The following is a 15,620-nucleotide window of genomic DNA, read 5'->3' as shown; positions in this document are numbered from 1 at the left end:
AACAAAGAAAGAAGGCAATTAAAACAAATCGTTTTTTTTAAACGTAAAGAGTGTCTGAATAGGTAAATTTCAGCTAATAATTCAACCACTAAACAGTTAGATTGCACATAAAATTGATGACTTATGTTTTATCGAGAAAAAAAACGACAACAAAACAAAAAACGAATACGGACAAAACTGAAAACACTATAAAATTTTACACATAAAACGGTATCGAAGAAAGTATTTTTTAAAGAAAAACAAATACCAGGAGACAATATTAAAAAGAATCAATTCGTGCTTTGAAACCGAGTGATTTCAAAAAATAATATGCCTAAAATTTTGGCGGCAAATGTTTTAAATTTGCAGTGAGGTCTCCTTAGGAGTCACATTGGTGCTCTCTTTATTAAGACTTAATGATCATCCCACAAAAAAAGTACAGCAGTTGTTAGGAACAGAACAAAACGAATATAGACGGCGAAGATTGCAAACAAAACATGTTACAGACTGAAAACCTTGAATAAAATCATTTATGCTTCGAGAGAAAGCAAATGGTACCTGTCATTAATGAGGCTAAAGGATAAGAGAAAAGTACATTTAATGGAGGCAATGCACAAAATTTCACCAAAAATTCACGAAAACAAATAGTTCTAAAACAATACAATTTTAACTGAAAACTCAATGGAAATGCAAACTAGTGCTTTCCTTAGTGAGCTCCTTTCATCAACTAACATTAGTGATCAGAGTTCAAACAAAACTAAAAAATACAGACAGAACTCAGAAATTCGTAAATGATTTTCGAGACAAGATATCAAAATCATAAAAGCATTATGGCCAGAGGGGTTGACTGTGCAGGCCAGATATCTAGTTGAAATCAAATAAAATTCTTTTCCTCAGCCGTTTCCATTGAGAACACCAAGCATGTTAATGTTGGGACGGCAAAATGCCCAGAAAAATTATGTCGAGCAATAGTCTATGATAGACAATTATGAGTGGACACTTGCTATTCACAATGTTGTAGTGTTAGGTACGGATCTGAACCAGCAGCGTATGTTGAATCCCGGGTCGAGACGCCGGCGCTAATTCAGCGCATGTTTTAGTAACAAATGCACTGAAACTTTAAGGGCACTTAAAGGCACTTTCAGCGCATTGCAGCATACTTCAGCGCATTATTTTAAAAGATTTTTTCGCTGATTTTTTTTGAAAAGTCAGCGCATTTCAGAGCATTCTTACATAATTTTTTTGGAAAATTTCTCGACCCGGGATATGGAGTTCCGGACCTATTATAGCGAGAGCAGTTATCAATGCTGGATTTTCGGCCAGTTGTGTTTTTTTCAGGACCCGTAAACTTCCAGTCAGCCGATTACGAAGACCTCCGAGCTGTGTCCACGGTCATCAAAGCCCAGTACCCAACTGGCCAAGACCTGGCATCAGCGAGCCAGCTTCAGATTGTAGTCCTCTATGAACAAGTGGGCGCTACCGACACTGGTGCTGCTGTGGGGGATGAGGTGTCATACGGGGGTGTTACTACATGTGTAAGCACGGACAATACTGCAAACTGTGACACTAGAGTGTTCACGCGGGAAGTCATTGGACTGATTCCAGGGACTCGATACCAATTTGGGGTTTATGCCCAGTACGGCAGCACAAGGTCAACTGCTGCAGTTTCTGTGGCTATGGCTGCCGGAGAAACCACGTGTAAGCTGCACTTAAGGTTTCATATTTCATTATGACGGTAATTGAAAATAAAGATAATAATAATAATAATAATAATAATAATAATAATAATAATAATAATAATAATAATAATAATAATAATAATAATAATAATAATAATAATAATAATAATAATAATAATAATAATAATAATAATAATAATAATAATAATAATAATAATTAATAATAATAATAATAATAATAATAATAATAATAATAATAATAATAATAATAATAATAATAATAATAATAATAATAATAATAATAATAATAATAATAATAATAATAATAATAATAATAATAATAATAATAATAATAATAATAATAATAATAATAATAATAATAATAATAATAATAATAATAATAATAATAATAATAATACTAATAATAATAATAATAATAATAATAATAATAAAAATAATAATAATAATAATAATAATAATACTAATAATAACAATAATAATAATAATAATAATAATAATAATAATAATAATAAAAATAATAATAATAATAATAATAATAATAATAATAATAACAATAATAATAATAATAATAATAATAATAATAAAAATAATAATAATAATAATAATAATAATAATAATAATACTAATAATAATAATAATAATAATAATAATAATAATAATAATAATAATAATAATAATAATAATAATAATAATAATAATAATAATAATAATAATAATAATAATAATAATAATAATAATAATACTAATAATAATAATAATAATAATAATAATAATAATAATAATAATAATAATAATAATAATAATAATAATAATAGTAATAATAATAATAATAATAATAATAATAATAATAATAATAACAATAATAATAATAATAATAATAATAATAATAATAATAATAAAAATAATAATAATAATAATAAAAATAATAATAATAATAACAATAATAATAATAAAAATAATAATAATAATAATAATAATAATAATAATACTAATAATAATAATAATAATAATAATAATAATGATAATAATAATAATAATAATAATAATAATAATAATAAAAATAATAATAATAATAATAATAATAATAATAATAATAATAATAATAATAATAATAGTAATAATAATAATAATAATAATAATAATAATAATAATAATAATAATAATAACAATAATAATAATAATAATAATAATAATAATAAAAATAATAATAATAATAAAAATAATAATAATAATAATAATAATAATAATAAAAATAATAATAATAAAAATAATAATAATAATAATAATAATAATAATAATAATAATAATAATAATAATACTAATAATAATAATAATAATAATAATAATAATAATAATAATAATAATAGTAATAATTATAATAATAATAATAATAATAATAATAATAATAATAATAATAATAATAATAATGTAAATAATAACAATAAATCGTATTTGTGCGTACAGAAATAGGCAAGCGCTGCGTTTCCAGCTGCCCCTTTATTATTATTATGATCCCCAGAGATAATACGAGTCAGCGCTCTTGCCAATAAATTGTTAAGCCATTGTTAAGCCATGTGGAATATTCATCATACATTCCACATTGTAAGGCCGCTTTCAAATATATTAAAATACCTTTTGAAGAGTTGAAGACTTTATTTCAGAAAACTTAAAAATTTGTAGTTGTAGTGGTGCTGGCTTGTAATGGCAAAACCAGATATGCAATGTCTTGATTTAGTAGCAAAATGGACACGACGCAGCAGGATCCTATCGTGCTGCAAAACGCACCTGAAAAGTTGATATTTTTTAAATTTTGAAGTTTTGGTAGGAATACGTCAAGCTGTGAACAAATTTATGACTTTCACTTGTGTTATAACGACTCGACTGCTCTCGCAATAGCTTATGACAAAGAAAGCTGTACACGGCTAGGTACGTTTCAATGGCTACAAATCGACCCGGATATTATTTATTTGCAGTTTGCTTTTTTAACTGTATATCCGCTATGTTTCTCCAAATGAATTGTTTAACTATTTGCAAATCTTAGCTTTTTCAATAACAAATTGGTTTGAATTTGCAAAAGATCACACAATACGGGAGTGATATCTCTACGTATACCAGTTGAATCCGATAGGGAAACAGACATTGATATATGACAAAGACCTGTTTATGCTAAATAACTTAGAACTCAACTTTTGTTGGGTTTTGCCTTTTGTACTCGCTAGTTGAAATACAAGAAGCTGGGTTTTTTAAAAGCTTGGAAATTGGAGCTCAAGTAAATAGTAGACATAGTATACAAAAGCAAACAAGCAAAAATTTTCAGTTGCAAAACACACTTACAAGATACTTCTCAATAATATTTAACGTACAAGACAAAAAACACATTGTTTAAACCTCAAATTAGTTTAATTTTGAAAATACTCCTGAAATAGATGAAGAATGTTGAGTTCTTTTTAGTGTTGTGATCTAATCCACATTTTTCTTGTAAAAAAGTTATTGTAACTGTAACCGTAACTTAAACTACTACTATGACGTCAATAGTTGCAATGAAAACAAAACGTATGCAAAAATGAACTACTAGTACAAAAGAGCGCTGCCAGAATCTTGTATAATCCTACGTATTAGATTTTTGGAGTTGTCAGATTAAGCTCTTTAATCAGAGAAGAAAGAAAAAAATTGTTTCTTGGCAATGATTCCGTTAAAGGTTTTCTTGCTCATAAGTTTTTGACAAATGATAACTTGACAGGAAATGATTACCTCCGCTGAAAATAAATTTTATATAAGATGATAAAATATTGGTTCAATCTTTTATGAGGGAGAGTTTACGTGCAATACCATCTTCTACTAAGTACTTTGAAAATAATATATAAACTCTTTTAATATTCGATCGTGTTGAATATGTTGCATTTTTTGTAGCAATTTTTGGCAGATCTTTTTGCACGGTTCTGTGTTTATGACTAATAACTTAACTTTTTTGGTGTTGCATTGCGTAGCAAAATGAACACTTGTAGTATTTTATGGACAAGAATGAGATAACACCAATTAAGCTATACATTTTATCTTGTATTTCCGATTTAACTACTACAAAAAATTTAGAAATCAAATTTTCTCAAGAGCCATTCGGCAAAAATCAGTTAATTGCAATTGCAGTGTGTCTTCATAGTTCACACATACTATTGCGAGGGCATTTTATGCTACTCTCTATTTTTACCAATTAGGCTCTCTGATCCATCTCTGTTTCTATATGTACCTGGCAACTTGTCAATAGGGATCATGGACAACAGTGACAAATTCGAGTAAATTAACTCCAGAAAATGCTATATAATTTGCAACATAATTTGGGCTCTGAACTTTCATGTGTGTTGCAGTCGGATGTTGGAACTCATCAGTAGCAAATGCTCCCCAGGTGTGTTTCCTGCCCACTGGAAGTCAGGATAATAACGCGAACTATCGATGTGCCGGAGGATATGCTACAGGACTTGTATCTGGAGTCTGCGAAGGTAAACACCTACTCTGAAATGGGACGGTCCCAGAAACGTAGTTTTTGAAAATCGCTTTCGATAGTTTGTATTTTTTTGTTATTGACCCGCAGCACCGTATGCCAAACGATATTTTCACCATAGCTCAAACTTATGTTTTCAATACCATTTGCGGACAAACTAGCTTCTGTTTTTGTTTATGCTCTGATAATAGGTTATCATTAATAATAATGATACTAGTGCTTTAATTAAATCATACCAATTTAAAAGGTTAAACTACAATAATGGGTTTTTGTATTCGAAACAGCTTAATTTTTTAAATGAAAACAGTTCTCCTTGTGCCACTCTACTACATGACAAATCATTATATAGCACCGTATTTGTATTTGTGTGTGTGTGTGTGTGTGTGTGTGGGGGGGGGGGGCTGAATATAATACATTTTATACTCACTTAACTGAGTGGTGAAGGGAGGGGGGGGGTATGTTCTCAATGATTTTAGGACAAAGTTCACAGAAATTAATTTGGTTCTGAACATTTAATATTAGCCGTTTCCATCTGGGACGCTGTGGACAGCTTTTCAATTTGAACCCCAGCCTGGGAAGCTGTCAATTAAACATTAGTTTTGTTTTTGAAGCGTTGAAAAAATTAATGGGTTTATCCACAGTTAATTATGCTGTGCTTTAAACCTTTCGGCAGAAAAATTAACTGTCCCACCGATTGATGAACTGCAAAATTCGCCAGCACCTTGGAATGAATGCTGCAAACGCTCAGGGGTACCGAGATGCTTTCTCATTCGTTTACCAGAATCCTTAATTTTTTTTGTTTATTTATGTAAGCAAGAAGTTGGCCAGGCAGTTATACAATCTGGTAATCGCCTAGCTACTAACATCCTTGATATTTGGCTGAGCTATTGGTTTTCACAATTTCTAAAAAAAATCAAAAATGGTAGTTTTGTGGACTTCGGAAGCGGTAATAATCGTTTCTTGAAACTGAGTATATTGGATCGCATACCTGAAGATTTGAAAGTAATCGGGGCTTCAAAATCAAAACAAAATTGCTTATACATTTTCAATAGGATTCAGATCTGGACTGTATACCAGCCGTTCCAGTACACTCCACTACTCTTTCTCTTGGAAAAAATTGCCAATGCCTATTCACAGTTTTTCACTTTTATGAACACTATTTTAGTTCACTCGAACATGTTTCAGTGAGGTTAAAAACATAGTTTATTATTTTTTTGCAATTTTTGTGACAATTTTGGGGCCATCCGATAAGGTTTTTGGCGTCGAACCAATTCTTTTAGGTAACTTTATTATGCATACTGTGCGCTCGATCTTGATTTTAAGTTGATTGTTTTTTGTATTTTCAATCAAGAAAATCCAACATGTCGCAGCATAACAGCTCAGCAAACAGTGAAAGAACAAAGCGGTTAAACCATTTTTTCTGTTGAAGTGGAGAAAATAAAAATGAATTTTTGTTGAATCTTTCTAATTTTCATAGCTCACTTCACGTATTGAACGTAGTTTTTAATACTATTTTGTAGAGTTTGGAAGCCATTTTTCATATAATAGTTGAATATAATTGATATCTAACGAAAAAAAAATGTTTTTTTTAAATTAGTTCATCCGAGAAATAAATGCTTTTTTTCTGCTGTTAACGCCGTAAATGACGCCAATAGTAACGCAGTAATAGCTTTGAGCAGCATTTTGTTGTGTTATTTAATTTAAGAAAGAACAATTCCTGTCCAAGTTATCAACAGTTTTTTACTCATATCTTTCATTATGATACAGTTATCTCAGTTTCTGGCTCTGAGTGCACATTTTTATATGCTTTATATACAAACAAGTAAAGTAATAGGATTACCTGCACTTGAGATGCACTTTTTAAAATGTATGAAAAAATGTTCTTGCAAAAATATGCGTGGAAATTGAAAGCATTAGGAAACGAACGGTGGTTTTATCTACCACTAAAATATTTCTTAAAAAAATCTATTGCGTTAGTTTCTAGCTTAGCTAAGAAACAAAGTGTCATCCTGGTTTCTCGAATGTAGTTTTTTCCAAAATTTTTAAGTCTTTAATTTAAGGACATTTTTTTCGGAAAGAGCATTGCTTGCCAAAAAACCGTGATCTCTAACTTTATTCGCAAAATTTCTGAAAGTCTTGCCCCAGACTTTTGGTTTTGGGATACTTTTTAGAAAGCTGATTTGCAAGATGCATCGCATGAATCTGAAAGTCGCATACGGTTTTAACTTAATAGCAGTTTTTTTCTTTCCTATTCACCAATTTATGTCATTTGCCACAACAATTTGATCAGCTTAGCTTTTAAATTGAGCTAAACTGGGACGACGTCAACAAAAAATTCTGATTACAAATCATCTGCTATACATCATTTCGTTTTTTAATTGAGGAAAATAACTAATTTTTTTCTCTATCAATTCCTGCTACAATTCAACTTTTATAAGGATTTGTTTCCTGTCCGCTGATGAACACTAATTTTGTTCCCACAAGCATGTGTTAACAAACTAATGGACACTTTTGTGTGCTGAGAATACTTTGCAGAAGAATTATTTTAAGAATATTGCAGTTGCGTTTTGTATACACCATTACTCAAAAGTTAAATATTACGGGTCGAGGTGTCAACGCTAAAAATTGCTTAAAATCTAAGGTTTGCGTATCATTACCTCAAAAAATACTGCAAAAAAGACATCAGAATAGCGGTGAATGCGTTGAGAGCGGTGGAAAGAAAATTCACCACCCAAAACCGCAAACCACACAAATTCTTACCGCTAGGTGAGCACAAGTTTCTATCGAGGCAAATTTTGAATCAAGCTATGTAATATTTGATATCTGATAGAAAAAAATAGCTTGGAGTTTTTTCATAGATACGTGCTCTGGTGGTGGTCTTCGTCCTAATAACAACGTTCGGACTAACTGCATTGCTAAGTGCGGATACGACACCGATTACTGCTCATGCACGGACAAGTTCGATTCCAACACCTGTACCTGTGATTCGGGAACCTTGTTCAACCCCAGCACCGCTTTCTGCACCAGAAATTGTGACCCTGGTCAAGGTCACTGCAGGTTGGTTGATATCTCCACCTGAAAAAGAGTTATTTAGCACAATTATATATAAAAGATGAATCCAATACAATGAAGCCGCTATGATGTAATTGAAAGCAATCGATTCTGAAAAATTAATTTCATGCAAAACCTCCTGCAATCACATGACCTTTTTCGCTAATGTTTGGCTTATTTACGATTGTAGAACCCAATTTGAGAGCACTTAGAGACTCTACCACAACCCCATTACCGTGCTAGAACAGAAATAATGGGTGTCTAGTTTCATGAGGGGCCATCAAAACCGCAAATCAAAACATTTTCGAAGGCGTCACATAGATATAGAAGGCCATCCGCGGACTTCCAATGTATACGTCTTGCAAATATACAAAAAAGCAAAAGTAAGTTAGCACCCCCTAGTATACGACGTAAAAATTGAACTTTTGAGGAGGGAAAATTACTCCCATTTAAAATCAAATCTTTAAACAAATTTTACATCATCGATCCCCTACACTGGTCTTCTCACCTACCTATGAAATTTAGAAAAAACGCAACGTTCACTTAGCAGAAACCCCAATGTAAAGTTGATCAGCTCCAACAACAGAAATTTGTAACAAGATGTGATATGCTTTCAAGTCTGTTCAACTATTGGTAAGTTTGCACTTGTGTTTAAATTTAGAGAAAAAACAGTGCATTAATTGTGATTTTGTGCCATTTTTATTTTTACCGTGAAACTTGGATGGAGTTCAAAAATTTTTTATTGGGATTCCTGGTGAGCGAAAGTTGCATTTTATCTGAATTTTAAAGTGAACTAGTGTAGAGCATCGATGGTGTAAAAATTGTTTTCGCAATTTGATTTTAAGTTGGAGAAAAAGTGCCTCAAAAAATTAATTTTCACTTCTTAAAACTAGGGGGTGCTAACTTACTTTTGCCGTTCGGTATATAAAAATGATTTCAAAATGGTTAGGTTCAAACGCTGTGTCTACATTGGTCAGACTGTTCCAGATGTGTTACAAAATTCTTCCAACCCCCTTGCAATATCTTGATAGATGACTAACTTTTTGCCACGCCTCTTGGACGATAAGCAGTAATCTCAAAAGATTTTTATTATATCAGGCTATGACATATGTTGTAATTTTTGCAGGAGTTATACATTACAGGTCTCTACCGAAAAAAAACATATTTCCAAAGGTTAAGGCTGGCGCTTTCAAGTGGTCAAATCGGAAAAACACAAACCGATTTTTCCATATACGGCATCGCCAATATTTCCACAGTGCTTGTAACTAAGGGTCGCTTTAATAGTGTATTAACTTAGGAAAAATGAAATCTAAAATGTGCTAAAAGTGAGTAAAGTGTTGCAGATGTAAATAATTTTTGTCCACAAGAATTTTTGTGAACAACTTTACAAAGTTTATCCTAAATTTTCAAAAAATTCAAAACAGGTTAATTGATTTAGATGATTTCGATCAACGATGAAAATGAATATTTGGCAATAATCTCCTCGTATATACTTTTAGGCGGTCGAGCTCGTGAAATAACTTTGAAGTAGCTTGGGAACCAGTTCTGCATGTTAAATATAAACGTGTTTATTTATATCAAGTCTAGTGGAACATGAAAGAACCGGAGAAAAAATTGAAACATGAACCAAGTTTGCGAGCTTACGACCATTTGGTTTATGTGTTAAAAGCTTGGTTTATGGGTTCTCAAGAACCATTAATGATCTTTTTTATGGTTTCAAAGAAGGGTCAACCCGGGTGCCTAATAAAAAAATAAAGTGTACCAAAATAGACACCTGAGGACCAGCAAACCATTAGCACCACACTGAGAAACAATATCGAAAAGTTTCTTAAACTCGCAGAAGAATATCCGCATTTTTCCTTAGCTTTTCTGTCTCACAGCAAAGTGTTAAATTTTAATAAGTTGTCTTATAAATAATGATGATTATAACAAATTTTACAGAAAGGTTATGCACAATTACTGGAAGCAAAATACACAAAATAGCGACGATTTCTTATTTCTAAAATCCGACGCAATGAGAGGTGTGCATAAATTTTTCTTTCGTCGGGCATCTACATACCCCCCCCCCCCCCCCCCCGTTTTCAAAGTATTTCAAAAGCGTTAAATAGTTAAATTGAAGCACTATTTTTCAGAGTTAATGCTGATGGTGCGTTGTGTACTTCGGCCACGGCTGCTAGTTGTTACTGTGAGCACAACTACTTCATAGCTGTCAGTGGAAACAACGTCGGGTGTCAAGGTCAGTGAATATTTTAAAGTTTTTAAATCAAATTTGATGCTGGATATGAAATCTTGAAATTTTAATAATTTTTTGAATGTCATCATTGGAAATTTTGAATAATTTTAATGTCATCATTGAAACAAATAATGGAATGAAACATTTAGTTTTCTCTGCTGATCTTCAGCATGCATTATTTATTCAACCTTAAAAACAGTTTAAAAAAATACCGAAAGGGGTTTGAATTTCGTTTCTCTTGAAAAACAGCAGTTCTCAATATCTCAGCAGTTCTCAATATCATGTTTTCGTTTAATCTTGGCTGTAAAACAAAGTTTTCTGATAACATATTTTTAAGTTATTTAATTCGAGAAAAATGGGCTCGGATAGGTTGATCGAGGAAAAAGAAATAAGAGTGTGTTTGGGGGGGGGTGGGGGGGGGGGGGGGGTGACTCTGCCGAATTTGACTTTTATTTAGTGACATGTATATTTGATTTTGGCAATGATTTGCAAAACTCCCAATAATTTTTTCTGATCCGGAACTTGCAGAGCTCTCGATAATTTTTTCTGATCCGGAATAAAATTTCTGATCCAAAAAATTTGAAAATTTTTGTTAATTTTTTTCAATTATCCTTGGGTTTAATTGTCACTCAGCTGCATATCAACCCATTTCTTATTTACTTAAAAAGTGTCCTGTTAAAGATTCAAGAGAAAAACCGACATTTTGGAGTGACTTTAAGCAAAATTACAAAAATTTGCTTGCAACACGGGTTTTAAAATTTTTAAAATGTCTGAATTTTTAAAATCTGGCATTCTAAACTTTGGCTGAAATTTCAAGATTTATTCAAACAATCGAAATCCTGAATAACGGAAGTGCAATTCAAAAAATAATGTTAAAGACTGTTTAAGAACTTAGGTAGGTAGATAGTTAGATAGATCGATATATTTAGCTTCGTCACTTCTCATGAATACATTAAAGCAAGGAGGATCAACGGGGACATCAAATTCTTTTTTTTTCAGATCAACCTCTCATAAAGGTAGCACAAGACAAAAATATACTTTGCAGAACACAAGATAGTACTAAAGATGGCAAAACATGAGGCAATATTATGTAAGATCGATTATATGAAGCGGTTGCCAGAAATATATTCAACAAGCAGAATTATTACAGATATAAGACTATTTCAATTTGCGACAAATATCAGAAAAGCAATTCCTAGAGACAGTTTTTGCATTATCAGGTAGCACTCTAAATAAATTAAGCTTTTGTCCTTTAGAGCTTTATAACAAAATTCAGCAATTCATATAAAGGCAAATCGTAAACAGCGCGTACTGTATTGTTTAAAAACAGGTCATCGCAACTGCTGGTTTTCAAAGTTTTCATTTGCAATCGAAAATGGGGAAAAACTGAAGATTTACTGCAACACCTTACGACAGAAAGGCCACATTGAAATAGTGAATTTACTTTTGTGTTGCAATATTTAATCATTTACTTCTGTGAACATATTGTATGAGTTTTGAAATAACTCCACAATGCTTTCTAAGCTTTTTTACGACATTTGATATGTGATATTTTCAGTTAGTTCCGAGATATCAGTAGATTCAAACGTATGCCCAGATATCTATATTTATTATCATCTCGTACAAATTGGTCATCTAATCTTAGAGTGGGTTCACATTTTCCATTGAGTTGTTTTTTTTTTCAAAATTTGATACGAGAATGTTTTCAAATAACCGATCATTCAATTTTTTTAGATCTGATGCTACGTCTTTAATAGAACAACGAATTGCTTCAATATTGGTAGCATCTCTAAACAAAACAATTTCAACAATTTTCCAGACCTTCGACAGATAATTTAGGTAAATTATGAATAGTAGAGGCCTTAATACTAAGCCCCGAGAACACCACATTTTATGTTTTTCAGGGAAGAGTGTATTCCTTTTAGGTCTACTCTTTGCAATCTGTTGCCAAGGTACGACTTAAACCAAGACAGACACGTTCCTCGTATTCCGTACAATTCCAGTTTACTTATTAAAGCAGCTTCTAATATGAGGGCCCCTTCTATTCATAACTTACATAATTGATATACCGAACGTCTGTAGAAATTTCGAAATTGTTTTGTTTGCAGAAGATACCAGCACTGAAACAATCCGCTGTTCTGTTAAAAACGCAGCGTCAGATCTTAAAAACATAAATGATTGTTTAAATGAAAACATGATTGTTTAAAAACAATTCAGCTAAACGTTGAAACGGATAAAGTGAACATGTGAACGCACTCTTCAATTTAAAAAGCCAATTTGTGAAAGTTGATAACAACTTTAAATATCTCGGTTTTTTATGTATCAAACGCTTTTTTGATGTGTACGAAAAACCTAATTTCGTTTTTGTTGTAATTTTGGCGTAATCTTCAAGACTTTTTCTCATAAATACAATAAAGAAAGGATGAGCAACGTTGGCAACAAATTTTTCTTTTCAGATCAACCTCTCATAAAGGTACCACAAGACAAAAACATACTTCGCAGAACATAAAATAGTAATACACATGGCAAAACATGAGGCAATATTATGGAAGATCGATTATTTGGAGCAGTTGCCATAAACATTTTCAACAAGCAGAATTAATACAGATATAAGAATATTTCAGTTTGCGACAAATATCAGATACGATTTTTTTTTCTTGAGACAGTTTTTGCATTATCAGTTAGCACTCCAAATAATTTAAGGTTTTGTCCTTTAGGGCTTTCATAACGAAATTCAGCAATTTATATAAAAGCAATTCGTAAACTGTGAGCATTGTATTGTTTATAAACAGGTCATCGCAACTGCTGGTTTTCAAAATCTTCATTTGCAATCGAAAAGGAGAAAAAACTGAAAATTAACTGCAACACCTTACGACAAGTAGGCCACATTGAAATAGTGAATTTACTTTTCTGTTGCATTATTTAATCATTTACTTCTGTGAACATATTGTATGAGTTTTGAAATAACTCCACAATGCTTTCTAAGCTTTTTTACGACATTTGATATGTGATTTTTTAAGTTAGTTCCAAGATATCAGTAGAATCAAACGTATACCGAGACATCTATATGTATTATCAATTTTTACAAATTGGTTATTTAAATTCAAGAGTGGTTTCACATTTTTAATTGAATTGTTTTTTTTTTCAAAGTTTGTTACGAAAATGTTTTTAGTTTACCGATCAATTAAGTTTTTTAGATCTGACGCTACGTCTTTAATTGAACAACGAATTGCTTCAATATTTGTAGCATCTCTAAACAAAACAATTTCAACAGATTTCCAGACCTTCGGCAGATCATTTAAGCAAATTATGAATAGTAGAGGTCTTAATATTAAGCCCTGAGAACACCACATTTTATGTTTTTCAGGGAAGAGTGTATTCCTTTTAAGTCTACTCTTTGCAATCTGTTGCCAAGGTACGATTTAAACCAAGACAGACACGTTCCTCGTATTCCGTACAATTCCAGTTTACTTATTAAAGAAGCCTCTAATGTTAGGGCCCCTTCTATTCATAATTTATGGTAATATAGTAACTGGTCTGCCGAACGTCTGTAGAAATGTTGAATTTGTTTTGTTTGCAGATGATACCAGCATTGAAGCAATTGGCTGTTCTATAAAAGACGTAGCATCAGATCTTAAAAACATAAACGATTGGTTAAATAAAAACATGATTGTTTAAAAACCATTCAATTGAACGTTGAAACGGATAATGTGAACATGTGAACGCACTCTTCAGTTCAAATAGCCAATTTGTGAAAGTTGATAACAGATTTAAATATCTCGGTATTTTTATGTATGAAACGCTTTTTTGATGTGTAGGAAAACTCTAATTATGTTTTTGTTGTAATTTTGGCGTAAGGTTCTGTCAGTTGAATCAATGCATCAATGTTGCTGTGTTTCGTTCTAAAACCACAATGGTTAATTTGCTTTCGATTAAACCATTGGGTCAATGAATCTAATTGGTTGTACACGATTCTTTCGAGATTTTTGCTCCATTCATTTAAAAGGTATTTTGGTCAAAAAGTTTATTCATCAATTTTGGTGCCTTTTTATGAAGCAGGAAAACGTTAGCATTCAATAGTGTATCGCAAAAAGACGCGTGTACTGAATAAAATGAAATACGTTTTCATTTTAACCTTTATTGATAAAGAATTCATTGAAGCAGTTTGTATTATCTAATGGACTGGAATCCTCGATATTTTTTTAGACAACGGGATAGAATACGAAAATCTCTGGATGCTTTTTTCCTTTTGAGTTCATTAAGAAGTTTGTATATTTGTTTTGAAATGTCAGCACGTTTTTCCAAATTTGTGATGATGGAACTGTTTTTTGGTTGTTATGATTTCTTTTTTATGAATTTCCCTTGCTTTCTTGAAAGCAGCAAGCGTTGATTCACATTGGTTCTCTTCCCATTTTCTGTCAGCTCTGTTCCGTTTTGTTTTTTTGTTTTTCAATTTGTTACAGAACCATTGTGGACCTTTACTCTTTGTTTTACTGATTGTCAGTGCATTTACAATTGTTACGTCTAAAAAAAATCTTTTAAAATTGTCAATGGCTTCGTTTAGATTGCTTTGACTAATAATTGCTTGTGCGCTATTTTCAGATGTTGACTCAATTAATTAACATATGTTTTCACTAGCTCTGCATAACTAAGAATTTGTTATCTCTAAACTTTTTTTCTTTATTTGTTGCTGTTTGTTTAATTTTAAACTTGAGTTGCAGTGGATAGTGGTCATTGAAATTATGTTGTTGAAGAACTACCCCTTCTTTTTTAATGTATTGAAATAGAAAATGATCTGGAGTACTTGATGTTGATTATGTTACCCCTGTTGGATTATCGCAAAAGAATTCAAAACCATCAGCAGCAATTCTATTTAAATACGTATCTGCCATATAGTTTTTGCTCTTAACATCAACATTCAAGCCAATACAATTTTATAATGGGGTATTCGGGTTCTTTTCTTTTTCTAAAACTGTATCAGGAGTTTCTATGAAAATCATTTTGTTGTATTTTGGATTATTATATAAATGAATGTTTGAATTTTGAAGATGAGATTTCGTCTCTCTTGATAATAGTACACTGATTCCTTGAAATTTCTTGTGAGAAATTGGGAATTCCTTTCACAATGTTTAAAGTATTTCTGCATTGAATCATAAATCAA

At 31.2% G+C, this 15,620-nt stretch overlaps 1 protein-coding gene across 1 annotated transcript in view; it reads left to right on the top strand.

Annotated features, from left to right (window-relative positions):
- Positions 1-15,620, top strand: part of LOC142354172 (uncharacterized) — a 104,428-nt gene that overhangs the window by 39,567 nt on the left and 49,241 nt on the right. Inside the window, exons 12-15 of the mRNA XM_075406433.1 lie at positions 1,269-1,677; positions 5,042-5,173; positions 8,034-8,232; positions 10,359-10,462. Coding sequence (XP_075262548.1) covers positions 1,269-1,677; positions 5,042-5,173; positions 8,034-8,232; positions 10,359-10,462 — 844 coding nt within the window. The remainder of the gene's footprint in view (positions 1-1,268; positions 1,678-5,041; positions 5,174-8,033; positions 8,233-10,358; positions 10,463-15,620) is intronic.

The sequence above is a fragment of the Convolutriloba macropyga genome, chromosome 15 (assembly GCF_964194025.1).
Source record: "Convolutriloba macropyga chromosome 15, txConMacr16.3, whole genome shotgun sequence".
Classification (NCBI taxonomy): domain Eukaryota; kingdom Metazoa; phylum Xenacoelomorpha; order Acoela; family Convolutidae; genus Convolutriloba; species Convolutriloba macropyga.
This window is presented reverse-complemented; position numbering and strand designations above follow the sequence as displayed.